The 27,834-nt window shown below is 43.4% G+C and overlaps 2 protein-coding genes across 3 annotated transcripts; one reads left to right on the top strand and one right to left on the bottom strand.

Annotated features, from left to right (window-relative positions):
- Positions 1-457: 457 nt before the first annotated feature.
- On the bottom strand, positions 458-18,735 carry SS18L1 (SS18L1 subunit of BAF chromatin remodeling complex). 2 transcript variants are annotated; one of them, XM_009502472.2, is made up of 11 exons: positions 18,408-18,735; positions 14,654-14,730; positions 13,278-13,362; positions 12,304-12,448; positions 8,483-8,680; positions 7,320-7,484; positions 6,362-6,463; positions 5,866-5,958; positions 4,470-4,589; positions 2,796-2,923; positions 458-2,593 (listed from the first exon to the last, which is right to left on the bottom strand). In XM_009502472.2, the coding sequence occupies exons 1-11, from the start codon at positions 18,474-18,476 to the stop codon at positions 2,567-2,569; spliced, it is 1,209 nt and encodes a 402-aa protein (XP_009500767.1). In that variant the 5' UTR covers positions 18,477-18,735; the 3' UTR covers positions 458-2,566. The 2 variants fall into 2 exon arrangements, with proteins under 2 accessions (XP_009500767.1, XP_064321423.1); XM_064465353.1 differs by lacking the exon at positions 8,483-8,680.
- A 350-nt stretch (positions 18,736-19,085) lies between these two features.
- Positions 19,086-25,377, top strand: PSMA7 (proteasome 20S subunit alpha 7). Its single transcript, XM_064465357.1, has 7 exons — positions 19,086-19,251; positions 20,678-20,804; positions 22,222-22,346; positions 23,665-23,787; positions 24,190-24,309; positions 24,860-24,922; positions 25,151-25,377. The coding sequence occupies exons 1-7, from the start codon at positions 19,156-19,158 to the stop codon at positions 25,241-25,243; spliced, it is 747 nt and encodes a 248-aa protein (XP_064321427.1). The 5' UTR covers positions 19,086-19,155; the 3' UTR covers positions 25,244-25,377.
- The last annotated feature ends 2,457 nt before the right edge of the window (positions 25,378-27,834 follow it).

Raw genomic sequence — 27,834 nt, 5'->3', positions numbered from 1 at the left:
TGCCCGCTCACGCCTTAACGGCGCTAGAAGCCGCTATCCCCGCAGCGAGGCTGGAGCGGGCAGTGGCGGCTGGAGTAATGCGTGTGCGGGTGTCTCCCGTGGGGTTTGCGGTGCCCGGCCCCCGGGGGTCCCTCCTGCGCCGTCAGTCAGCGGCCGCCTGTCCCCTGCTGCGCGGTACCTCTGAGGTGAGCGGTGAGTGACGGACACCCGCTCCGCACACACAGCGCCCCGGCTTTGCCTGTCAAGTAATTCGAAAGCTGGGACGAGCTTTCGTCATATATAACTATAAAGTGTAGGGGAGAAGGTGTAACTCAAAAGGATCCCTTTATCTGTTGCTTCCGTTCAAAAGTCTGCGTCATAAGAAAAGTACCACCAACTTCATTTCCAGATAATTTTTAACCTAAACAATTTTCAAGCATTCTGTATTACAAAACAGAAAATGACACAATTAATGGAATAAGTCAAAATGCTGGCATCACTTTGTTTCCACATTAATACATAAAAATGGACAACACATTAAATAAACATTTTGTTATTAACAGTTAGAAATATTAACACCAAAAATCATGTATAAATTAGGAAATAAATGTACAAACTATTTCCAAAGTGCTCTTTCAAATACATTATATACACAACATTCAAGAAGTTCTTAATGTAAGACATTTCAGATTGATGTAATGTTGCTGTTTCATTTTAAGTGTTGTTCAAATTCTCCCAGAAGTATTTCAGCACTTTCAAAAACCACACAAAAGGCATATTTCCAAGCTGGCAAAGAGCAATATTGCATTCTTCTGGCTACCTGTAATATTAATATATTGTAAAGAAAACAATCTTACTTCTTTTCTGTTCCTTGCTATTCGAGAGTACTTATTTGTGTGAAAACACCAGCAGGAAAGATGAGAGAAATGCGGACTGACTGAAAAAAGTCTTCTATTTTATCAGTAATTAAAATTATTACTGTAGGAAGGGCAGTGCTTGGACAACTTCGTAAACTCTTCAGCTGTCCAGTTAAAGACTTTCCTCTACAGGAAAAAAAAACAGGTAATGAATGGAGAGACGTTTTATTTTCCTTGTGGTCTTGGTTTTTGAAAATACAAGGTACTAGAACTTGAAATCCCATAAATACACAAGTTCAGACAAAGAAAAGGAGAAAATCCTACAGAGGGTGTGTTTATACTGTAAATTTGCAATTAATCTCATATTAAAAAATGCTCATGGAGTATAGTCAGCCTAGCCTTTTGCCTCAGAGAAGTTTGGACATGGTATTTTGTTCAGCACTTATAAAAGTGTGTTTTTTCAACACTTTATAGGAACATATAAAACTGAATAGAAGTGACTTACATTGTTCATACTGGCTTTTACATACCACTAGATTTTATTTCTAAATTCTCCCTCTATAGGTATTCTCTCACTGGCTGACCCCATTAATAGTTCCCCTCTCTATATGCATAATATTGTTTCACAAAGCTGAATTTAGTAGCTTATCTGCATTAAAGATGGATTTTTTTTTTCTTCTGAACTATTTCTGTCAAGCTACAAGAGAAAAATAAAAGTGATGAGTTGTAAGAACAGTCGACCAAAAGATTTGACAATGGTTATAATGCTTGCTGGAAAATCTAAGCAAGGGCAATGGAAGAATCAGAAATAAAGAAGGATGCCAGCTACCTGCTTGCAAAATTTGGCATGAAAATATATATTCAAGTTACAAAATTTGGAGTAGCATATTTAAGACTGAAGTTTTGCCAGATGTTTTTCTCAGCTGAGCACAACATGAAGCAATATTGACGTCTAGTAGGCTGACACTGCAGATCTCAGAGCTCCCTTCTATTTTTCTTTCCACAATAGAAATACCTTAGTTCACGTGGATGTATAAAAAGTGCCTCTAGTGATTAACATTTCCTTGAATATGGGTTTTGAACCTCTTTCTGTACCTTTTACAACGGAAACGTGGGCTTATGCAGATTATTGAATTCTAAGGCTTGGGTAGTTAGCCCTGGTAGGTATTGCAGAAGTTGCAGTTAATTTTATTTTTATCATACAGCATAGAACTGTCTTCACATAAGGAATGTATCCATCCCCTTATTCTTAAGTACAGTTAACAGCCATGGATTTCAGAAGCTGGCAGGTAATCTTCAATGCATTCAGTTAAAAAAAGATCAGTAACCTACCACAGGGACCTCCCTGGACTGAGATATGACTGCATGGCTTGGTATTGAGCCAGACTGCAGGATAACCTGGCTGTTTTCCAGAACGGGGCACAACTGTGATCAAATGATCCTAAAGCTATTTAGAAACATCAAGAATGGGGAGGGGATAAATGAAAAACTTCTGCATTGTATCAACATACAGTACTATACACAGCACCAAATATCAAACCATTAAAGCATTGTCTTGTTACCAGTAGTGCACTGCTTCATATCCAGCATGAAATGAACACTGTTCACATACAGACGCTGCTTTGTGCTAAGGGGTAACCAACATATTACAATTAATCAAAACTGCCTGTACATCCAGTTCAAAAGATGGAGATACTATTGAAATGAATTGGACACAGGATCGTATTCTTTTATTGCTGGTAATTTCCATATTGTCCCTATAAAAAAGAGAAAGAAAATTGTTAGAAAATAATATATCAGGGGTTTACAAACCGTGAGTTAGGCAATTTCTTTTGGTCTATGAATTTTGAAAGACCCACTGAAGTATCACCTATATGCCTGCACCAAATTATCAGACAGATTTATACGCCGAGCTAACCGCTAAATCTGCCTTTCATAGCAGAGATTTAGACGATTTACCTGCTCGTAGCCGTAAGGCCTCTGTTGCTGAGCAGATGGGCCTGTCTGAGAAGCTCTGTAACTTCCATATTGCTGCCCCTGCCCCTGTTGGTAGCTGGAGTACTGTGACGAGGCTCCTTGCGCAGGACCTGAGCAGACAGAGAAATCTATGACTAAGGCTTGCTTTGCTAGGGGGAGTTCTTACCACTAACGTGATGTAAAACATGATGGGAACAAAGTAAGCTCTGTGAGTATGAACTGTGAGTAAATTTCCCCTAGATCTCCTCTCTAGCTTTACGCTAGAAAGCGTTAAAACTAATAGTGATCTAGCTGCAGCGGTGTAAACTTCCATTCAGGTTTTAAACTTTGCTCAGAAAATGTGATATACTTTGAAGTGATTCGCCTCTCTGAAATCTGTATTGGCACAGCTCAGTTATTACCTATACGCAAAGCCACCTGACCTTTATTTTAGTGACAGTTGCACGTTTAACTTCCTATTCAATCTGGCTGTGCCACCATAAGCACTGCTGACCAGGCAGAACCTACAAAATCTCTTGCACGTAGAGATAATTAAAAAACCCCACATAAATCAGATACACAACTGCATGGGGATATTTATTTCCTTTTATTTGGGACTGTATATTCTGTGTATAGACTGCTATGTGCACTTACTTTTTAGCATTAGTGGTGGATTTTTATGAAGGAGAACCTTTAGAAAGAGGAGGCCAGATTTTAACATCATAAACTGAATTTGGGTTTAATTTCATAGAATATGTCTGGTTTGAGTAGTCCAAACTATCTACTGGCAATGCAGAGTCAGGCATTAATAGTTTAATTAACTTTTTAGGCATATAGGTTCTCTTTCATAAGATGTTACATTTTGAAAATGTATTTGCTGTTTATATCAACATCAAGTTATCAGGTTTGGTTAACATTGCCAGGTCAAGGTCAAATACCATCACATTTGGGAGATGCAGCAGAAATCCCTTGCCTTGAGGCTAGTATTTAGATTATACCAATCTCTCCGTACCCTGTTTTTGTACTAAACAACCCGAAATGGTTTCTTTCTCCCAAAGGCTAATGATACATACAAGATGGCTCCAATCAGTCAGAAAACTCAGAGACAGCCATCAGTCTCAGATTCTTTTGCTGGCAGCGGGGAGATCTGCCACCGGTGACCTGCAGGGCTCGGATGCCCTGCGCCAGTGTTAGCTGCATGTTCAAAGCAATTCCACTTTTTCCCTTTCGCCTCAGTCCCTCACCAAGGAATAAAACCCCTGTGATGTTGCAAGAGATCTAAGGGAGGGAGTAGTGATTCTCTGGACCGTTGATGTTATTTTTCCATGCCGGCTGCAGAACTGTAAGATGTGTAGGAGGCCAGAGAATCCAGGCAGTCACCTCCTGCAGACACTTACCAGGAAGTCAGCGTGAGGCAAAAGTGTATCTTCTAACTTTCTAATTTTCTTTCAAAAGAGAGAGGGATTCAGGGTGCTAGCGTAAGAGTACGGAATGCAGTGCTATTCTAACGTATGTTACTGCCCAGGATCCCTTTACAGGCGATGCTCTTTGGCTAGTTTTGATACGTGGCTATCCAAGGTTAATCAAGGAAATAGTTCACAGCATTTTTAGCTTAGGAATGGAGGCATCAGGATGAAGCATTGCAAATGTTTGACCGGTCAGTGACCATTTTCTTACCGTATCCTTGCTGCTGTCCTGGGTAACTTTGTTGATTTGGGTATTGCTGCTGGGAATATGTTTGCTGTTGTGCAGCTCCCTGCTGGTATCCTGCCTGCTGCTGGCTGTACTGAGAATTTCCTAAAGCGGGAAAAATTGAAATAGTTTGGTTACAGATGATGCAGCTGTACCTGTGGTCCATAAGGAAAACAAAGGCCTAAGGAGCATTGGTACTCTTTTCAGATGTAGATGATGATATTTTGCCAATCAGGATGTTTATTTCTTCAGTGATTTTTAGTTCTTTTGAACAGGAGAGAGTTGTTTATTTATACACATCACTACAGAAACAAACAACCTCTTCCCCAAAGGGGTATTTTTACCCCAGAAGTGTTTCAGAAGAAAGACACAGAGTCACGAAGATAAGGGTGCCAGGGTAGATAGCCAATTTTCTTCCAGATAATGACGTTTATTCACATATCCCAGAAAGACAACTTATCTAGTTGTTACTGGTATTTTTTGAAACACCTATGATGGAAATTCCATTTGCAGTATCCTGAAACAACAAAATGAACACAGACTATACAGACGCCATCGCTTTTCCTAAAAGCCACCTCGCTGTTTCATAATTAAGTTAATATTTTGCAGTTAATTTAGAGTTCAGATACCTTAACAGGATCACTGAATTTACTGACGTACTACTGTTGACAGTTTTTTTTTATTGGTAGAATTGAAAATGCATAGTATTTGTGATTTTCAAAGGTTAGTTTCATTTAACCCACTGTTTTTCACAATTTGCAAGGTGAATTAAGTCATATTAAAAAAAGTTGGACCTGGAATTAACCAGTAAGCTTTACTACTTTAGAGAAATTTCCATTTACGGTTGCCATTTTTTTCCAGCTCTGAACCCCCTTTCTAACTGCAAGCATGTTAGCTTACCTTTGTCAGCATAATTGTTTATGTTAATACGGCCATTTTTATTTGCAGTATATAAAATGTTTGTTAAATGGTTTTGTAAGAGTAGAGGATACTAATGTCCTGGAAGTCTTTTCTCTTACTGCAAAAAAAAGTTCCCTATCCATAGCTATAATTCCACCTGCCTCAGCTACAACCGAGGGTTGTTTTTCTGACGGATCTGAGGCTACGCACGAGTTGTTAGTGATCCCACGAGGCTGCACAGCACGACTGCCTCGCAGTCCAGTTACTGACGTGGCACTGTGCGCACAGTCTGCTGTAGTCGTGGTATACAAAATGCTATACATAGCTAAATGCAATTTCCTGGACACTCCTTAAGTAATAGCTAACTAGCAGTTAGTGATGCAGAAATTACAAGTCCTATTTTACATTTTCTCAGGTATTTCATTAGTATTTTAGGGGATTAGAGCTTTGGTTTACAAAGATTGCCAATATATTTCCCTACCTCCTTCATAATAGTGTTGTGTAGAGTCATCAAATGACCTGTCATAGCTCTGCTCAGTGTAGGATGACTGCTGATAGGCGTAATCACCATGTCCTACAAGGAATTGCAAAGATTTATCAGATACATTGTTAATATAACTATAGATATATTGTTGAGTGCTATATTATGAAGCTGCTTATGCACAAAGATGAGGCTAAGGGAAAATACAAGATGCTTAGATAGGAGGGCAAATACATGGCAAGGGAAGTCACACCTATAGATAGATCTCTTGTATTTACTAATCCAAACTTGGCTTTGTGCTCTTGTTGAAGCAGGTTGGATAGCAGGGTGCACTGATGTGTATGTTTGTGTACCAGGCTCCCGTGGCCTGGGACTGGAATTCTCTAGCATGTAAATGGGAAACGAATTCTAATGGGTTTGCCATGCCCTCGGATGTGGCGGTCATGCTGGTCTACGCCTTAGCACTATTACAGAGACTACAGCTCAGAGCAATTACCGTCTGGATAATATTGCTGATTCATAGGCTCTGATGAGCCTTGTCCATGACTGTACTGTTCACTGTAATATTCTTCCTGACCCATGTACTGCTGCGAGGAACCTGCAAGGCAGAGGCAAGAGAGAGCAAATTGAGCCCGAGGACTCCTAAGGGATGTTTTTTTCTTATCTAATTTATTTTTAAGAAAACAGCTAACAGATAGCTAAACAAGCTATGTATGTTGAGAGCAGTTTCAAAGATGTTTTGCTCACTAGAAAAAGGAAATAAATGTATATTCTGAGAAAAAGCTGGTTGAAATTGAAATTACACAACTGTCAGTAACAGGTCCCAAACACACTCACTTCTGTGGCAATACCAAAAGCAATTGCTACTTTTTGTCTACTGATCTGAGTTATTAGAAAGCACAGGAAATTATTCCATGCTCAAGAACACATTAATTAATATATTAATTTGTTTCCTAGCAAAGTTCAGTTTATGTTAGAATCAGTCTAGCAGCTTTATTACCTCTTAGAACTTTTTTCCAGAGGTCCTAGAGCATGGTAGTTATCCTCTGGTGTTTTCCTTTCCTTGGCCTAATTTTTTGTACTAATTGCTGGCAAACTGTATCTTCTTTGCAGAAATGTGCTCCTTGTTAACTGTGCCGTACTACGGCTGATCCAACACCATTTGAAAGAACCAAAAAGATTCTCAGTGGCTTCTTTAGAGATATATGATCCCTTTTAGACAGAATTATTTTTCTAAACACCTGAAATAATTACATAGGTAAATCTTGAAAATAGGTTAAAGTTCATCTGATTGTCACGATACTTCCACCATTCGAGATTTCTGGCATTCTCAGATGGGATTCCCTGTTTGTACATGTGAGTTGGCAATTTTTTTTACTTACCTACCCTACAGGACAGACTGGATATCATCAATCTGATAATAATTACATCAATAATCTAGTAATAGCTTTTACCTTGCTGTGAAGCTCTGTAGGGGCCCATTGGTCGCTGACCCATCATGCTGTTGCCTTGGTTGCTCTGACTCATCATGGCAATGGAGGACTGCCCCTGGTAATGCTGGCTCCCTCCTTGCGCCGAGTTGTAATGCGACGTTGCTGCTTGCTGGTGCATCATGGAGACTACAACGTACATGGAAAATACTGTTTTCTAAAAGGATGTGTCAGTTCTCTCCCTAGTCTCTTTAGAAGCAAGTTAAAGCCTTCAACTAATGCGTCCTGATAATTCTGTGAATTTTCCACAGGGGGAGATGTTTTCCTACTACATGAATTTAACTCTTCTCCACTGTAATCCAGAAAGGATGTTATTAACATGGTCAGTTCTTGCCATTGCTTCAGTCAGACATTTAAAAATACATCTAGCTTTGATTATTGTTAGCTTGTTTAAAAGAATGTAATCCTTATTACAGTAGGATTAAAGAAAGAAATAAGAATGGTTATTTGTTCTACCTCCTGACTAATTCATTGCTGCATTTCTTTTCTAATCAACTCTTTCTTCTACTTCCATCTTATTATATACCTGGTGATTATACAGTTTAAATAAACTGACATTCTAGGATTTATTTGATCTCTAAATTTTGTATTGTCGGGAAGAATTCTTAAGCATTGGACATCCCAGTCAATACTCAGCAGCAACCATTTTTACAAATTAAGAGATTAATTCTGAGTTGTCTGCTAGTCTCTCTATGCTCTGCAAGCCGTGTGAAGTATCGGTAAAATAACAAAAATGGGGTAGTAATGTTCAAACAGTAAATGTGTAATACTCTTTGGCAGGCTCTTTCAGCTAGGATAAAGGTGCTTCTCAGATCCCCCCCCATGGTTGTGGGATCTGCTGCCAGGGGCTATCAGATAGTGCTGCTGTACTTTTAGCTAACCCTCTTTTCCCCAACTCGTTGCAAACCAGAGCAAGTCGATATAAGTTAAAGCCAGTCTGAAACTGTTCTGACTTACTTACGCTGGTGCCTGACACCTTGAAATTCAGAGATGTCTTAAAGCTGTCTTTTCCTCTTGTATGTTTGTCCCTGTCTACAGAAAATATTTACAGAACAAATTCATGTGTGGTAAACCTCTGAGGTCACTGAAAAGTCAAGTTGGCCCAGAAGGAGGAAGAGGGAGTTTACCTGGATTAGACTGCATGTTGATGTTTGTTCGAGAGACATAATTGCCTATTGACCCCTGGCCTTGCATTGGCACATTCTGAGATGCAGGCACTGTATGGCTATAACCAGGCCCAGTTCCATGACTGCTGACAGTCATACTCAGAGAGGTCGTGGGCATAGTGTTCTGGCCTGACTGCTGCATAGACACGTGATTAGGACCTAGAAAAATTAAAGAGAGCAACAAGAAAATCTGTGCTATTATTGGCAACGTACAGTGAGCATTAAAGCCCTCGCGGCCTTTCTAAAATACCTTATGATAAGGCTAAACAAAACAAAAAAAATCCTCATTATTAAAATTCCCTGCTGTCTACAGACAAATTAAAACTGCCTACTGCACAGTTAGAGTGATCCTCCTCCTCCTGGCAGCCGAATCCAGGCTGTACAGAATTGCGGACAGGGAGAACAAAACCAGCAGCAATGCCCTACCACCAGTTCCTCACAGGCAGCAGAATTAACAAATGCCAGTAATTTCAGACACTTCAGAAAATACGTGGACTCTGGAAACATCCCGGCCTTCTGAAATTTGTCCTCTGCTTCCTCCTGTCCTGCTGCTGACTCCTCTTCCCCCTTCACACGGATGGTGACAATGGGAAGGCACAGGAGCAGCTGAGAAACGCTTTGCACATTGCTGCAACAATTTGGTTCCTCTATAACAAACTAGCCTTCTCAGCTGGGGCTTAGAAAGTACCAAGGGACCCTCTCCTCAGAGGACAAGCCTGTCCCTCCCTTTCCTGAAGTTTGACTGAAAGTACCTCGGACTTCTGGAAGGTAAATTTTCCAAGTCACCGTCATAATCCCTGTTGTTACAGTACTCCCTTCCCAACATCACCATATGTAATTATCAGACTGCTCCAATTATACCCCGGGTTTGAAAGTATCCTGGCAGTATGCTTATTTTTTTAAAAAGTCTATTGCTGTTGAGTAACTAAAATTGGGGAGAATCTGGTCCTTATTTTTTGCTGTTTGTTGCTGTAAATGCTTTTATGAATGAGTTTTGGAAAGTTGTTCTCATTGTGTATTGTTACTATCTAAATTGTGATAGTGTGTATTGTTGTCTATCTAAATTCAGCTGTATTGTTGTCAATCTAAATTAATTTAGGTAGAATGGAAGACATGCAGAATCCCTAGAAGAGACAGAATTATGCTGTAATGTTTAGATAATGATATTTTAATTCATGGTTATTAAGTGTATCTACAGCCTCTGAAAACTGTGTCTAATTCTCTTAGTACAAACCTCATTAATTACTCTTAATGGTTTTTATAGACATCAAAATGAGGAAATTTACTGGAGATTATTATATTTTCCTCTGATGGAGAGATGCAAGCAGCATTTTCAACAAGAGATAAAGAGAGCCAGCTCTACTGAAATCAGTGGAGCCAGGTCAATCTAGCCCTGGGTTTTGCTAGTTTTGTATGTCCTGTCAAGCTGATGCTTCTACTTGTGCAACACGAGACCACATGGTATTTGAATGCAGCTAGCAGTTGCTTTGAGTGGGAGATGGAGTGGAGCAATTGCTGGTAAACCTTGCTGTATTTGCATGGGAAAACGTAGAGAATCTTGGCCTTTCATAAAAAAAAAAAAAGTTTTTGCTAATTTGTGATTCTAAGGGAAAATATGAGGACTATGGAAATAAGAATAAGAAATAAGGAAACCAAAAGTGTTTAAATAAAAAACAATGAGATAAATAGAAAGCATTAAATATCTTTCATACTTTCAGGAACCTAAGGCAGTTGGGTTTTTCTTTGAAAGGGCTCATTCATGATTTCTGAACAGTGAAAATTCTCAGTTGGGCCCAATTCTGTCCTGAGGCAGCTGAGTTTCATTGGCTGGTTTATTGAATCTATTGGGTTTGCCTGAAGGGCTGTGGCATGAAGAATCACTGACTTGGGAATGGTGGATTACTGGAAATGTCAGTGGGTTGTTTTTTAACTTGTTCCTATCAACAGAACCATCATTACAATTGACCTAGCTGCCACGACAGAGAGTTACCATGCATGTCGGGAATTACCTAGTGAAGTCCTGACTAAGGACGTTAAAGACTAAAATGTAGTAGCTTCTATATCTTCTTCCCTGTTCCTCCCGCTATTACAATGCTGTACCTGTTCATTCCAGACTTGCATCTCTATTGCCGTTAGATGAGAAATCTTCATAAGTACTAGGGCCCATATATTGAGTTGTTTGTGCATATTTATTCCTAATTTCCAAAAAAGCGCTGTCCGACACTGTTCACCAACGTGAAATAATTTCTCAGTCTCGAAGTCTATCTGCACATCAAGACTGCTGTGTCGTACAGCATCACTGTGCTAACTTGATTCTAGCTGGCACAGAGACAGCGGCGGTAGAGCCTGGCAGCCAAGGGGAGGGTCCCGAAGCCCAGGGCTGTGAGGGTCCCATTCTCCCAGCAGGCTCTAGCAGCAGGGCACATGCCATCACTGCTGCTGGTACCTGGGCTGCTCGGGAGAAGCAAGCTGCTGCGTTCCCAGTCACGCCTTCGTTTTGAAGTGCAGCTACGGCCTCAGTCTGGTTTCCAGTGGACTGGTATTTTCATGATAAAACACCTGGCACTACCCAGGTGACAGGGTCTCAGTGACTGGGCAGAGAATGAACTACCCTGAGACCCCCAGAGCTCAGGCTGGGTTTTAGCACTGGGTTGGAGCAACATGAGGTAAACTGCCCTGGCTGCTTCTGTTCTGTGGGTGACTCAAGTCTTTGGGACTGCCAGTCTGGTTCTATCGGTCAGCACTAAATTACGAAAAAGAACTGGAGTTTGGGGAGCAAATAAGAAAAAACCAGCAACACTAACACTGAAAATGTAGATTCTTCATAACACAAAACAATGTTTTGACTGACTTATTATAATACTTATACTAGGTAATAAATCTTTCAAAAAGAAGGCCCAGATAAATGTAGTAAGTTTACTTTACAAGCTGTAACTGTTTAAAGTGGGTTCCTCATCCATTAGTTTAAAAGGTACTATCAGCTTGACCGCAAATGGATTTTTAGAAAGTCAGAAGTAGTTTCATGGCTTGCATCTGCTCTTGAGTTCCCCTGCCAAAGCCTGTGATTTTACAATCAGATACTTCTATTTATAGAAACTGTTTTCTCCCTCTGTCACTCTGGGAAAGACCCACAGAAACAACTAATAACTATGAACTACAAGATAAAGAAATAGATTATTCATACTATAAAATGCACAGTGTAAAAAAATCTTTTGTCTTTCAATTATTTCCTTTTAGTTGCACAAACAAAACCAAATAGACATCTTATTCACATGAAATGTCTGTGCAGACTCTTTGGCTATGTAGCACAATCTCTGCAAGCTTCTGTAGAGGACAAAGACTGATGCAACACCAAATTATTTTTAAGAAGGCAAAAATTTGCAGGAAGGTCTTTGCAATGTAAAGGCTCAGTTGTGTGGTTAGTCATTCAAGCAATTCCATTTTACCCTGGCCAACCCCACCTTCAAGAGAAAAATACCACAATATATAATTTTTCTTACTAAAAACTTGGATGCATCTTTACTTGGTGATTTTCATTACTCATTTTTAAGAAAATGTTTTTAATTTTCCCTACAGAAATACTAAGCAGACTGGAGTCCCTGCAGAAGCCAACATCATTACTGGCTGTAGCCATTTTGTGATGATTTCAGCATGTGCCTGGAATCCCCATATGCCTGAAAGGTGAGTTAGGAGAGGTCTTTTACAGCTCTGTAAGTATATTCTGCATTAATGATTTTGTTGCCAAGCAACAGCAAAGCAGCACAAAGGGGACCGAAGCTCACCATTGCTAATCTGACTCTGCATGAGGGAGGAAGGAGGAAGGCCCGTCCCAATTGCATCGCTGAGATTGCTCTGTGAATGGAGAGATTGGCTGGATGCACTCTGAGTCATTCCTCCTGGGCCCAAGTTTATGTTTTGCGTTGGTGGCTGCGAATAACAAGGAGAAGCAAATTTTTGGTTAGGTTTTAATTAGAAAAAATAATAACCCCCAAGTTAGCCTGACTATGACTAAAAAACTGCCTCAACCAAATATGTGCTTCCTTCACTTTTGGGGCTTGCTTGTGTAACCCTTTTGTGGTCTGACTACGATGTGCGGATGACATTCAGGATGATACAGAGAAGCCGGCAGACAGCACAGTGGAGATCTTAAAATTATGCTTAAAATAGAGTCTGGCTTCTGTGCCCATTCTTCTGTACGTACATGCATTTCATTTTGTTCTGGTCAGAACATAACTGCTGAGGGGATATGCATCGGCAAAGACAATACAGAAGCGTGCTGACAAACTGACCTTTGTCAAGCATAAAGCGATGCTGTATTTTACATTATGTGTGATACCGCCAAAATTGATCCATTTAGCAAGAATAACACAGTGTTTAAAGCCAAATCAATGCCCAAATGCTGAATTAGATTTTTTTACATAAAACAGTGGCATTTTTTTCCTGAGTAAAGCATACAGTAAGAATAGGTAAAGAATAATGAACCTGGAATGAATGGAGCCTGTTCAGATCTGTACCACTGCACCATTTATAGTATATAGACCTTTAGCTACAGAGACAAGAGTTTAACACAAATGTCCCAAAGAACGTGTTTTAAGCACAGCAAAAGTAGCTTTTGATTTGTTTAGTGGCCTACTTAACACCTTCAAAATTTTTAGGTGTCAAATACTAAAAATGGTTTATTGACAATGATCAGTGACAGAATCAAACATTGACCTCTGGCATAGTAAATGTATGTGACGGTAGCACGGGTACTTACGGCAGGAAGCAAGGACTGCATATTCTGGTTAGAATCTGCTATTGTTGCCAAGTAAACCAGGTTTCTGTGCAAGATTTGTTGGTATCTACAGAATAAGGAGTAAAACTTATTTGGAAAGTGTTAACAATACAGAAAATTCCAAACCTCTTTTTTTTTAATTTGCTATTTACAAATGATTAGTTAAATTATATTAACCCACTTCTCATCTGTCATAATAAACAGCAATAGCAATGACCTGTATCTGTGCTGTCAGGCTTTCCATCAAGGATCAGTGTTTTCAACACCTCTCTTACAAATGGCTAAACCTGGGGGAAGGGAGAGGTAAAATACACTTGCCTTTGAGTGAACTGTGAAGCTGAGACCTCAGTCTTTGAGTACTGACACCCGCTCAGCTGCTCTAACAATTAAACTCTTTTTCTTCCTCTATTTAACAAGGGTCCCAGTAGTAATGAAATTCCACAACTCCAAGAACCAAAACCTGTTTGCCCTGGGAAGCTAGGAGGAGCAAGATTTTTTTTCAAGAGTGCTCTAACTGGAGTGTTTACTCAAGTAAGCACCACCAGAACCATTTATGCTTCTTCACAGTTCTCGATGAACTGGAAAAGCTCATAACAAAGAACAGGAGAGCATCCAAAGCAAACTAACAGCTGTGCCACCCAGCCAAGTGAAAAGTCAAACTTTTGGAAACAGGGAGGGTTCTGAGAAAGCAAGAGAAAATGCCTTTTTAGCAGTTTTCTTCTGATACAGGGAAAATGGCTGGGAAGTGGGAAAGTGGCAAAAATTAAGCCAGAACGGAGACATGACTTCTTTAGCAAAGGTATCTTTTTTAGACAATTTTTTTTTGAAAGTACAGCTTTCTGGGTTTGTCCCCATGACTTGACCGTTCATGGGGCAGATTGGCTGGTCTTCCTGACTGACATTTAACCCCTGAAGTTTATAAACGTATTTTGCTTTCAGGATTTGGAATCATAAGCAGTGGTACAAACTGGTATGTCTACATGCATATTGTTTTAGCCATAGATAACCACGTGGCTGATCCTGAACACTGAATTACTTTCTGATGAAAATGTGTTATTAACTTTGCACGATTGTACTTGTATTTAATGAATCTGCATAGAGCAAATGGTCTAATAACCATAAATGGTTATAATTATTTTAATAAATGATCTGTTAAAAATATTGTAAATTCTAAATAGTCAAATACTTCAGAAGAAAACTCTCTTCCAAGAACAATATACATTTCTTAATACAAGTGGATCTAAAAAACCAGTCCAACTATTGTCTCAGTGATCCGTGAACAGAACTGTTCATAGTCCTGTTCTTGAGAAAAAGTACACCAAAAATTTCTAACGTACTCCAAAACTCACAATACTCACTGAGTACATTCTGCAGTTTTCCCCTTGCTCTGATAATCCATAATACATTGTATTAGGTGGTGATTTTCATCTAGCATCTGCATAAAAGAAATACGATCAAAACACGTTACTATGAGAATTGTATTAACGTCCAGTGTTTCTCTGGCACTCCACATTCACCCTTCTTTGCACTGGATGGTGTTTTGTGAAGTTTTGTTGCCTTGGGACATTACAAAGTACCTACACATTATTGAGCCACAAGGTTGTGCTTCTCAAATCATTCATTTACGAACAGTTATCTTTAAAGGGGTTAGCTGAAATACCCAAACAGAAGAATTAATGGACTTACCTCTTCTGGTCCTTAAATGGCAGATAGATTTTTATGCTGAAGAAGGAAAACGCTTTCACTATGCAATACCTCTGCCTCCTCCTAAAATATCACCTGACCCTTTCCAAAACTTCAGATTTTACTAACACGCCTGATTTCAAATAGAAACTTACTTTCAAACAACTTAAACCTACTAGTTTTCCTCCACAGGACTAGCGTGTGCAGAGAAATGAACGTGATGAAGTATAAAATTTGCATTACTGGATCTACTGAAACAACATTTAAGAGAATTACATCCCAATATGTCCTTTGGGGTAGTTCAGTTCTCATATGGGGAGGACTTGAAATGAAAACACAGCGTAATTATATATCAATTAATTTATGCATATCACTGGTTGCTAGCTTAGCTTCATTCAGTAAATTTTAGTGACTGACTTCTTCCAAGAAGATCAGAGCTCCTGAACAAAATGACCACTGACCTTTATTTAATGAACTTATAATACAATTAAAAGCTTAAAATATCCCTTGACTTGTTTTAAAATTTCAAATATGATAGGTTGTCTCTTTCACCCAGCTTTCTTGTGAATAGGGCAAGCTTCCTGCGGGCAAATGAATGGAAAAATAACAACAGTGTTTACAAATTTAGATTTGCCTCTGGCGAAAACTCTCTACAAAATACAGTTTGTAGGTACTGCTGCTATTAAGTGCTTGCAAGATTGGGCCTCTGAACCACTGTGTCATCAGGATATGAGACCTCTTGAGGAAAGAATACATGTTTTCATGTGAGTTAAACGTTCATTAATCTATGTAGGTACGTGTTCTGACCAGAACAAATTCTTGACCTGTTCGGATGCAAACAAAGGGCTTGATTATAGGAAAATGTGCAGGAGAGTCTTTCTGATGCGCTTAACATCTAGCTAGTCACACCCTTAGAGAACTCAGCTTGTCCTGCTTCTTGCTTGCGATGTGCAAGTTGGTCTCAACTTTGCTGGACACCCTCATCCATCACGGGCTCTGACTGCCGGCACTCGCAGTGGTCCCCTGTGGCTCGAGTCAGCGAGGCTCTGAGGAGCAGGGGCGTTGCTGTGGCCTGCCACGGCAGGTCGGCAGGCCGCTCTCTCGAATGCTGACGGGGAAGGTCAGAACTGTGTCAGTCAAGGATCCATGTTCCTCCTGAATGCGTGCCTATGCTCACATGGCAACCTGGGTACAGCATCCCATTTTAAGAGAAAATACTCCTGCCTGATGCAGCTCTTTGTTTCATGATTTGTACTCACTGTTGTACAGAATTTTCACCTGTGTCGGTAGAAATTCTGTATGCTGAATTAGCAAAGAATATAAATCCCTCCTTTTCAGTTTCCGCAACAGATATCACTGGCAATATTTTGCCATTCAGTTAAGGTGTGTATTCAGCAGCAAGAATCCAAGCAATATTACAGGTATCTTTGGCAGAGAAGGGCTATGCTTCTACAATTAGTGGAAAAATGCTTTGCTTACTGGAAAAGGAATCAGGAATAGCTCTTTTCCTAACTTACCAGGAAAAAAAGGACCAAGTTCTGATCTCTATTACACAGAAGAAACTGAAGTTTACTGCCCTGCAAATGCTATCTGATGAACTATTTTAAAGCACCACCATCACAGCTGTCTTGTCAAAAACTCTAACTTCCTCCATGTGAAATCTATGTTAGGAATAGTTGGTACTGGAATAACAACACCTTTGAAAGACTGTTAAAATTGGGTTATAAACCAAAATAAGCTGCTTATATATCACGAATGCAAATAAAATAATCTTGGTTTTCAATGAAATCAGTATGTGTTCTAAAATGCTCACTTTATATGAGGATTTTTTCGGTGCCCAGCCCAGCCCCTGCTCCCTCTCTCACTGCCCCATTTCTGTACTTGACCCTAAAGCCCACCGAGTCACTGTGCCTGCAAGTCTCTTCCTTGGCATTGCTGCCTGTCAAAAAGAAAATCACCGCCAACAGCCCACCATCGATGAACAGTCCTCAGACAACATGCCAGCAGATGTACCTGAGATGGGAAATGTTTTCACAAATTATTGTTAGAGAAATAACATTCTGAAGCTTCCATAAAGTTTATGAATATGCAAAAAGAAAAGGTCTTGAAAATCATGCTGCAGCTACTTTGGCTGCCCTTTGTCTGTGGATACCGTCATGGTTTTAAGTACAAACTAACTGAATGATGAAATTCTGTCCTAACCCCAACCAATCTGGGGGTTAGAGAAAAACTTATCCACTGAGTCTGAAATATTTTGGTATTGAAAATTAATTGGTTCGCAATACTACATGTGCTGCAAGAGCCACACAAAACGGGATTAGTTTCCAAACAGCCTCCTGAGATTCAAGTCATCTCTTCAGCCTGTCTCACAGCAGTTCTGCCTTATCCTCTGGTCTGTCACACTCTTCCACTGAGGTTTTTTTCCCCTAGAAGTCCTAAATCGGCACCAGGTAATGGTTTGGCTGCAAAACCCACCAGTGATAGGCAAACTACCGTACTAGCAACGGCGCTTCTTCACTGGTCACAATTTCCGAATGGACCACATCCAACACGCACACCTCACTTCCACCGCACCACCCAGCCCCGCAGGAACAAAATACCTACGCGGCGGGGAAACACGCAAAGAACACGGGGTAGAAGTACGAATGACAAATAGCGGTCAAAGTAAAAACATTCATGTTCTTTATTGACATTTCCAGCCTCCTCCTTACTGACCGTCACCTTCTGCAGGAGGGAGGGGGTGTCGGGCGTGTGGGCACAGTCCCTGCTGTCAACCCTGCGAAATAAGGAACAATAACTTCCCAACTAGGAACCCTCTGCTTTGGCCTCTGCAGGAGACCCACGCGGAGACCTTCTCTCCAGAGAGCATCTTTCAAAACCTTTGTTTGTCATTAAACATCGATAAACACATCACAAATAATAATAACGATAGTATATGAAGAAATACCAGTGATTGGTGCTCCCTCTATCTTCTGAGAGATTAAAATTCTGCATCCAAAAATACAAAAGAAGCCCCTCGCAAATTCAGTATTTTATTTTAATTCATTTTTGAGGTTGGGTTTTTTGGGGGCCAGAAGCTGACGTGCCATCAGAAATTAACCACGTATTCGCAGATGTTATTGCAATTGCCCGATGTATCACTGGCAGCGTTTTCCCCCTCTGCGAGCAGCAGATAACGTGCCACCCCGGTTTATTCCCCAAGTCCTCCTCTCGCTCTCTCTTTGCAGTGATCTGAACACCTTTGCTTTGTTCCACCTCCTCCTCCTCCTCCTCCTTCCCCCACCTCTCTCTCCAGCTGTCCATCTCTGCAGCCCTCGCTAATTCACTAGTTTTCCTGATCGCCCTAGAAATAAGCCTCCTTCCTCAGCTGCGGGAGCTCGGAGGGAATAAATGTCTAAAATTGTCTGTAGAAAAGCATGCTTTTTTTACCTTCTGGATAGTTTGCTGGGTGACCTCCCCTTTGCCTCTTGGGCGAGCAGAAGCAAAGGCAACCGACATGGTGGGGTTTTTTTTATGTGTCTATAATATATCGGTTCCAGGCTCTAATAATATTGTTATTATCTGGCCGCTATTGCCGTGCACAGATTCTCCGCAGTGCGCGGGGGGGGGCGCCGCAGATGGTACGCTCTGCGCCCCGCAACCAGCCGCGGCCGCCGCACCACCGGCCGCCCCGCGCCGCCCCCGCCCCGCCGCCCGCCCCGCCGCCTCGGGCCGGGGGGGCGGCGGCGGGGATTTGGGGAAGGGGGCGGGAGGCGGCCGCCGCCGCCGCCACCGCCTCCTCCCCGCCGGCCGCACATGGTGCGTCCCTGCCGCCGGGCTTCCTGTCACAGGCGAGCGGCGTCCCCCTGCCTCCGCCGGCACCCGCCAGCTGCGCCAACTGCGTAGGACGGCCGAGCGCGCCAGCGCGGGCAGAGCGCCGCGGCCGCCTACGCCGGGTGCGTAACACGGGATCCCTACGCCAAGAGCGTAGCTGGGAGTCTCCCCCCCCCACCTCCCAGCCGGCCCCGCGCCGCGCTGCGGGGTGCAGCGTACGGAGTTGGCGTAGGGGGCGCCGTCGGCGTGCCGCCGGAATGGCGCGCGGCTCCGGAAGCGGCGGGCGGGGGGCGGGGGGATGAGTGTGCGGTTTTGAGGGAGGCGGCGGCTGGTTCCGGCCCGGCGGGAGGCGCGGGCGGCCGCCATGAGCTACGACCGGGCCATCACCGTCTTCTCCCCGGACGGGCACCTCTTCCAGGTGGAGTACGCCCAGGAGGCGGTGAAGAAGGGCTCCACGGCGGTGAGTGAGCGCAGGGAGCGCGGCGGGAGGGGACGGCCGGGCCGGTGAGGGAGGGAGGCCCGGGATGGGGCCTGCCCCTCGCCGCGCTCCCCGGCCTGCCGGGCCCACGGCATGAGTGAGGCCGGCCACACGCCGCGAGTGGGGCTGGGCCCGCGGGGAAGGGCGGCCTGTCCCTGGGGAGATGCCCTGAGGCCGCGGCGGCGCCGTTCGGGCCAAATACGGGGTTTGGAGCGGTCTAAATGCCGCCGCTTCCTTCGGAGCGGGAGGCGTGCTGCACGCAGAGCCCCGCTCTGTTTCGGGCCGCTGCTGTGGCTTTTTTTGGGGGGAACGTCGGAGATTTTCTGTATTAAGGTCCCGAACGCGAGGCCCGGCACAGGCGGCGTCCCGCAGCCCCGGCAGCCGTCGCACGGCCCGTCCGCCGGCGGCCCCTGGGAGGCCGAGCCGCCGTCCCCGAGAGGGAGCAGAGCCGCGGCGGGCGCAGCGGAGCCGTGATCCTATGTTTCGTTGTTCTTTATGTGCAGGATTCCCGGTGGATTGGGAAACGTGTCACTAAAAGCATAGAGAAGCAACTTTCAGCCTCCCTACCTTCCAGTTGTCCCAAGCTTTTGCTCAGTGAAGAGGTTTTTATTTATTTGGGGGAGAGGAGAAAAAAAAATCCCAAATAACAAAATACCTGGAAGAACGTGTACTGCCGTTGTGATGGGAATAAATGTAACAAAGCTTAGCACCAATTAGGCTCTTTTTTTTTTTTTTCCAGAAATTAAAAACGCTGTACAAGTGGAGCTAATATGCCATATCGTCTACCTCTGTCATGTCTCCTGTTGAGTGCAGTGTTTTTTGGAAACACCTGTAACATGCTAACTGCAGGGCCACCCCGTAAGAAAAAATTATTCCCATCACCCTATGAGAAGCAGTGGGAATGAGTGTGAAAGGCCAACACTTTTTTTTCCCCTCCCTGATGTTGGAAAAGGCCTACTCAAAGTATGAATTAGGACCTTAAGGAAGCAAGCTACTGGCAGGCTGCCTGCAGATTTTACTTGGTCTAATCTTCAGTGGTTTGGGCCTCTGATTTGAGCAATACCAGAGGACTAGTTGTAGAGGTGGTTTTGTTGTTGATCCTGGTTCTGTGGCTGCGGAAACACTAATACTGGTATTGGGGAGAGTTGGGGAAAAGCAGTTGGTAAGAGGAGTGAGAATATCTCTCTTGGGAGCCACACAGATTTAAACTGGTATAAGCTGATTATGAAACTGCACCCTGGAATCTAATGCAACTTTTGTTACATTAGTCCTTTCACCACATTGTGGCAATAGGAAATAAAATACTGACTTCAAGTTGAAATTGTGTTTACAATGTGGAGTAAAGTCTGTAACTACTAGGTCTTTTGGGCACAGCCTAATTTTTTTTTCTTCATTCAATGTGTTGAAGGTTGGAGTGAGAGGGAAGGATATTGTTGTTCTTGGTGTGGAAAAGAAGTCTGTGGCAAAACTTCAGGATGAAAGAACTGTACGGAAGATCTGTGCTCTCGATGACAATGTCTGCATGGCTTTTGCAGGTATATGATCCCTTCAGGGGTTTTGGCGGTTGTTGGAACACCTTTGGGTGTGTTTATGGATTCTGAGAGCACAAAATACTTAGCATAACTGGCTGAGGGCTGTGGGAAAGGAGCATATTTCCACGGTTGCTTATTCCTCTTTAAATAAGAGTAGCCCACTGGATGGATGACTACAGAGAGTGCGCCAATGATCTAACAAGAGGAAATACGTGTTAAAGTTACCGAGGTCCTCTGGGTTTAATGTGAAGATGAAGACTGAGAACTGCTGTGTCGTTGGCACACGTACAGATACATACTGTTTAAATAGATATATTTAAATTTCTATATATACCTACTTAAGAAATTTTGTGTATTTAAATACTTAATTTTTATCATATATATAAAATTCTATTATTAATACATATTACAGGAGCCATAAGAGACCCTTGTCAGTTATGGGGACCTTTTCCCACATGCATCAAGGCAAAAATAGCTAAATTTTGCAGTCTTGCATAAAACAAACAAAAATCTCCTCTGTTGTGGTTCAAAAGACTCCTCCTGAATAAACAGCTCTGGATTTGAAGCATCTTTATTCTGGTCCCACATTCTTTCTGTTCCAAATGCCTTAATTTCGAATGTTTAAATCTTAAACAGGAGATGTGAAAATTAAGAAAACAGATCTAAATGGAGAGAACATGTACTTCAGAAGGTTTCTCCTCTCTCCAAGTAGTTTAGAATCTTTGTGTCAGTGTTACTGATGCTTTAAGGGGAGACCTGATTTAACTGGCAAAAATCATGGGTTTCAGATTTAGCGTGCAGAGTGACAGGCTCAGCAACTGCTGCTGCCTTGCTTCCTTAGCTGAGGGTTGTGGTATGTGAAGTGGGCTCCCAGGCTTGAAGAAGAGCTCTCTAATAGAAACAAGGCTGTCAGTTGAAAATGGCGTCATAAGCTAAAAAGTAAAATAAGAAATAAAATTCTTTTGAAATAGTTTTGAAGGATCGTACTCATTTTGTCAACTAACATCACGTTGCCATAGCCTCATTAACTAGGCAAGACTTGCTGTGCAGATAAAGCTGGCTTATAGTTGGGGGGACTGCGTATGAAATAAACGTAACGCGTGTGAGAATTGAGATGGCTTTGCTATTTTGCTGCCAGCCTGTCAGTAATAGTCTGATTACCTTGTTCAGAATTGCATGTGTTACCTAACTCACAAACCCAAAAGCTGTAAACTAAATCCTCTACTCATTTTGGTACACGAGCCTCTTTCTGTTGCCTTAAAAATGCTGTTCTTGCTCGGCAAATGTGAGAAAGTGTGATCTCTCATTTGCTTTTTCATTGTTCTTGACACTGACCTTGTGAGCCTTTTGGGGCAAGACTAGTTGTTTTATTTGTGCCTGTGGTAGGAAGCATGAATCTGAGAACACGCTGTCATTTCAGGGCTGACTGCTGATGCCAGAATAGTTATAAATAGAGCTCGTGTGGAGTGTCAAAGCCACAGACTTACCGTGGAAGATCCTGTCACCGTGGAGTACATCACGCGTTACATTGCTAGTCTGAAACAGGTATGTTGGACCGTGCAGAGATGCTCAAGAGTATGTCCTGATGAATAGCACTTCAGACGAAGTATGTGAAATGCCTGTCCTGGCCTCGTTCTGCTTGGCTGGTAGAAATGAGCGTAACAAAACACCTTGTGGGTGTGTGTTGGAAACAGGGATGTGGTGATAGAAAGGGCAGATTGATTACTGTTTGGTTTTATTTTTTTTTTTTCCAAAGATGAAGAAATTAATTAGTACTTGTAAGGACCACATAACTACATCTGTGATATCATCAGGAACTCTCTATAATCTGGAGCTCTAACTCACTCTCCTAACAATGGGGCTGTTTTGTTGTCAAAAAGTCCTCATGGCTCCTGTTCCTTTTCCTTCCTACTAAGCCATTGCAGGGAGGGGTAAGAGGGGAGCAAACCACTGCAGTACTAAATACATTTTACATTTGATATTCATGAATTTAAAATTAATTACAGTGTCAAAATATGCCCAACCGTGTTTTGTGATAAAATTATTCATTTGCCTGTGTATTAAACTGATTTTCAGCAACTAGTGGGGATTAGAAAAAGTCTAGTTTAATTATGCACAGACATGTTTTAGTGTAGGTGATATCGGTGTAATCCTTGCAATAATCACTAGCCTGCCAGAGCAGAATATCGCTTCCGCTTCGCTCCTTTACAGTGATTTCACCTTTGTGTGTTTCATTCTGGCACACTCCTGATTGTCTCTAAAACTGTTACGTGCCATGAGTCTCCCACAGCTGCGGTAACGCTGCTGGTTCAGGCCTCCCTGATCATGGGCGCTTCTGGCATGCGGTGCGGCGGCGCCTTTGCTGACCCAGTGGCAGCAGGAGGGCTGTGGCGTGGGCTTTCCTGTAGCCTGCTTGTGGCTGCGGAGGGTGCCGTGCGCCTCATGGGATGGTTGCAGATCATTGGTGAAAGCTGCCCTTGTGTTCAGGTGTTGTCATCCCCTCTCTTGGCTTCCTAAGTGTGCTTGTCAAAGCGGAGCATTACACCTGGGCCCGCAGCCTTGGCGTGCTCTGCTCTGCTGCTTGGCACTGCCCAGCCAGGAGACATTCCCCTGATAGCAGTGATCACGCAGCAAACTTCAGCAGGTGTGAGGAGCAGGGCTTGAACAATAACCGCCTCCTACGTGCCTTGTTATGGTCTGCTGTAAGACACGGAATCCTACCTTTAACAGGTAGATTGGTAAAAGAGCCCGCTAAAAATATTTCTGGTGTCTCTTCTGGTTGTAACTTCTACACTGCCTGCTTTCTACTCTGAAAATGCTTTTAGAACTGCTTCCGAAATAAGCATCTCTTCTTTCTGCTCAGAGATACACACAAAGCAACGGTCGCAGACCTTTTGGTATCTCTGCTCTTATCGTGGGATTTGACTTTGACGGAACCCCGCGGCTGTACCAGACCGATCCCTCTGGTACTTATCATGCTTGGAAGGTGAGTTGATTTTTGTCTCTTGCAGAGAAGTGATGAAATACTCATGAGTTTGTCTCCTTTAAAGAGAGGCTGGTGTAGAAAGGAGATCTGACTGGCCAGATGGTGCTGGCTCACAGCTGCAAAAATCCTTGGTGATCAAATTTACTGAGAAGGGCAGTCTGCAGTTCGGCTTTACTTGGGAAATCTTGTCCTGTTTTCCAAAAAAACCACCTGTGCCTGACGACTGTCTTTGTGTGGGATGTTTGGGCAGTAATGCATTCGGCTCCTGAAAAATGCGGGGTGGTGATCACAAAATGGTTTCAGATTATATAATTGCACAACTTGTATTTCTTGCTTATTCTGTAGATGAAGTCTTTTCTAAACTTCCGTTCGTTATCTTTTTGTCCCCCGCTGTGTTTCCAGGCTAATGCCATTGGCAGAGGAGCCAAATCTGTGCGTGAATTTCTGGAGAAAAACTATACTGATGAAGCCATTGAAACAGATGATCTGACTATTAAACTTGTCATCAAGGCTCTTCTTGAGGTGAGTCTGTTTCAAATCCCTCCTGTGACTTTTCTCTGCATGTCTGTCTTAACAACTTAAACGTGAGTACACATGCTTCCCTGTGACATGCATGAGGGGTTTCTATCCAAGGATCTGTGAAGACTCTTTGCTGTAGGCCATACGTGTGGGATTAAATTCAAGGTTCAGAATATTTCTGGTAACAGTTGCTGTAGCTTACACAGAAGCTCTCTGCCGGGGGGAAGCAGACTTCAGTCCTGGGCATTAAAACAAATGCAGCAGAGATGTGCTAAAGCACATGCAGAATGTTTTGCCTTTTTTATTGAAGATATAGAAAATCAAAAGTCAGGTGGTGGGAGCAAGGCGTTCTGCACCAGCCACCGAGTGCACTGATGCCAGAAGGGAGACCCTTATTTTTGGGGAGCTACACCGCTACTGGGGGCAGGAGCTTGGAGCTGAGGAGCGGAATACTCCCCATCCACAGCTCTTCCCTTCCAGGTCGTCTTAGAAAGAGGGCTGTTAGAATTAATTAATGGACAGGCGCCTATAGCTACATCTTCTCTTTGTGAAGGTTGTGCAGTCTGGTGGGAAGAACATTGAGCTGGCCGTTATGAGGCGGGAACAGCCGCTGAAGGTAAGTCTTTGTTTCTTTTCTCCCTTTGTGGCCGGTTTTTCTGATGCTGCCCTTGTTGATCTGCATTAACTCCCAGCCCTTAATCTCACATTCTGTCCTGGCAAATACTTCTGTTTATTATTAGTGGCCAAGGAATGTTGTTGTGTCTGCACAGGGTACCTGTGTCTGTATAAACACAGTCTCTAAGCTGTGTTTGTATCTTGAGGGTCACCTGTGTTTCTGTTTTAGATCCTAAACCCTGAAGAAATTGAGAAATATGTTGCTGAAATCGAAAAAGAAAAGGAAGAAAATGAAAAGAAAAAGCAGAAGAAAACGTCATGATGAATGAAATTCAACCGCTTAGCTGCTTCTTTTTACTCAAGTGATGGGTTATTCTGTATAGACACCATGTAGGCATTCCACTTAATCATACTGTCCCCCTCTTGAGACCTACAATAAACCTACTGTTTTTTTTTAAGGCTGTTATTTAAAAAAAAAAAATCTGTCTGTTCCTTGGATTTCAGTTACCTAGGATGATGTGGCTGGCTATAAAACAGCATGAGTGACCCATTAAGGGACAAAGACTTTGCATTTTTTCCCTTGGATGCTTCACTTTCTTCAGTGATTCCCTTCCCCACTGTCTGTGTTAGCTTCTCCCCTTGTTTTGTTTTAGTAGCTGTCTCAAGTGTTGTGCTGCTTCTTCCCCAGCTACCATCTTTGTGTTTCAAGGGCTGGGATCTGGGCATAAGCTTTGCAGCAGCCTGTGGAGGACAGCACAGGGGTGTTTTGGGAGGTCAGGACAGGAACTGGCTGGGGCAGGCACATCACAGCCATGGTGTGTGATGTGGTGCTTGCATCAGCTGTGCATGATTCATTGGGTTCAGAATAAAGTGATTGCCCACCAGGGGAGTTACAGACCCATCCCTTCCTAATGCTAAAAATAACCATGAAGAATGTTATGTACAACACAGACCATAAAGCCCTAGTCCAGTTTCTCTGTATTTGCCCTTGTGCTGCTTCTTCTGCACCTTAGGCCCAGGAGTTGGGTTTAACTCAGCTCCTGGTGGGGCCTGTCTGGTCCCAGTCCCAGCAATGGTGTGAGCCAGTTCCCTGTGCCCTTCTGCAGAGGGAGAGTGCTTGGGTGCTGTAAGGGGTGCTGGGACCTGACCCTGTGCTGCTGAGTTCCCCGGGCATTATCAGCTCTGTGCCAGCTACTTGCTGTAGACATTAACATGTAGAATGTAATAAACTTGGAAATACATGCATTCAGAGGCATTAGGCGATAGCTTTACTCAAATGGTGTAAAGCTGGCCCAGAGGGACTGGGACTAGGGCATTTGGTTTGCATTGTGGCATCTCTGGTGCTGGTCATGAAAAAGTTCTTCCCAGCTGGCTGACGTGCTCTTGCTGTCTCTGCTGGGCAAGAGCAGGACAGTGTTCTGGTGACAGCAGCCGACCTGCTGAGCCCCTTTGTGATGGGGAGGCAGAGCTGGGTGGGAGTGGGACATCCTACTCTGTCCAGGCAAGGCTCATCCTGCTGTCCCAGTGGGGCTCATGGGCTGTGCTGCTCTGAAACAAGGTGGGTGCAGGATAGTGCATGGCTCCTCTCCCTCCTGCTGCGCAGGGGGACTGGGACTGACACCAGCCCCGGCTTCCACATCATCTCCATGCTAAAAATTGTAATTTTTTTTCTTTTGTTCCTCGGTCTTGTTTATCTTTCAATACCACCCTTAAGCACAATAAAAGAAAGGCTTTGTCCATCCTGGCTGTGTTCCTAAGGGCACCTCTACTCCCAGCTTCCAGGGAAAGGGGAAGTCAGTCACTTTGCTAGTTGTGCTGTAGGAGTTAGTGTTGTCTTATCCCCTCCCAGAAGCCTCAGGCCTCTCCCCCACAAGACTCAGTACCTGCTTGCAATAGGTGCCTCTATTATAAAAGTTTCCCTATTTATATCCACCAAGAGGTTGGAGCTGGAACAAGCAGCTCCTCAGTCACCTGCTGACACCCAAGGCATGGTTTTACAGGTGTAAAGCAAGACTCCTGCCAGCTGGCACAGCAAGGACTGAACATGTCCCAGCACCCTGCAAGAGGCAGCTCAGCTGCACCAGCCCCAGTGGCTGCTCGGACATCGGCCGACAGCCACCCGCAGCAACTTTCATGCCCCCCAGCCTCTCGCACCACAACTAAGCTGTTTACAGCTAAATGCTGCAAAGCAAAGCGTGGGCAGAACATCGCATCAAGGACAGGAGAGCTGCAGCACTGCTTCTGCTCAGGAAAGCATTAGACTTCATCAGCTGGAGAAGGCGAGTGGCTGGAATACAGCATTTCACTTATCAGTCCCTGGACTGGAATGCTGAAGTTAAAAAAGCTGTTTGGTTCTCTGCCCAAGTCACCACCATCGTTCCCTCACACCAGGAATCCTCTACCTGGAAGGTGACCAGGCTGCAGCAGCCCCACAAGGGCAGCCACCAGCCCCAGGGGTCTCAGGCTGTAGCACTTCACTAGCCCAGGGGCTGGGCTACAGCCCTTGGTCCCCTCACACTGCTCCCAGACAGCAGAATGAGCCCAGCCCAGTGCTCCACAGGGAGAGGCTGGGGCACATGCAGCATGGAGCAGCTCCAGCAGTGTCAGTAACAGTGATTGTGCTTCATGTGAGGCTTCACAGTAGAAAAAAGGGGAATGGCTGCCTTAAAAATAAGTAAAAAGGCATCATTACACAGACGTTAATGCTTTCTCATTTTGCCACAGCCACCTTGGACAAGTCAGTTGACTCTGGCAGTGCAATTCCATCTTTACACTTCATGTCATGCTGGCTGTTTTGCCAGCAGAGAAATTAGAGGCTTGCAGCAGCTTTCCGAGGAAGCTGTTTCAGCACACGCCCTGCTTTGCTGGTACGAGCCCAGACACCAGGGGCATTTGTGGCTTCTGAGCCAGCAG

The sequence above is a fragment of the Phalacrocorax carbo genome, chromosome 14 (genome assembly GCF_963921805.1).
Source record: "Phalacrocorax carbo chromosome 14, bPhaCar2.1, whole genome shotgun sequence".
NCBI lineage: Eukaryota > Metazoa > Chordata > Aves > Suliformes > Phalacrocoracidae > Phalacrocorax > Phalacrocorax carbo.
Note: the sequence above shows the minus strand (reverse complement) of the source record. Positions and strands in the feature narration are given on the sequence as shown.

Bases quoted from the DNA above. Each gene is read 5' to 3' on its own strand.
- PSMA7 (XM_064465357.1), top strand. From the start codon at position 19,156: ATGAGCTACGACCGGGCCATCACCGTCTTCTCCCCGGACGGGCACCTC. The intron at 20,805-22,221 runs GTATATGATCCC...CTGTCATTTCAG, and splicing joins TGTCTGCATGGCTTTTGCAG to GGCTGACTGCTGATGCCAGA. The intron at 24,310-24,859 runs GTGAGTCTGTTT...CTCTTTGTGAAG, and splicing joins TCATCAAGGCTCTTCTTGAG to GTTGTGCAGTCTGGTGGGAA.
- SS18L1 (XM_009502472.2), bottom strand. From the start codon at position 18,476: ATGTCGGTTGCCTTTGCTTCTGCTCGCCCAAGAGGCAAAGGGGAGGTC. The intron at 13,363-14,653 runs GTGAGTATTGTG...CTTATTCTGTAG, and splicing joins AAAACTGCAGAATGTACTCA to ATACCAACAAATCTTGCACA. The intron at 2,594-2,795 runs GTAAATCGTCTA...TCTTTTTTATAG, and splicing joins GGCCTTACGGCTACGAGCAG to GGACAATATGGAAATTACCA.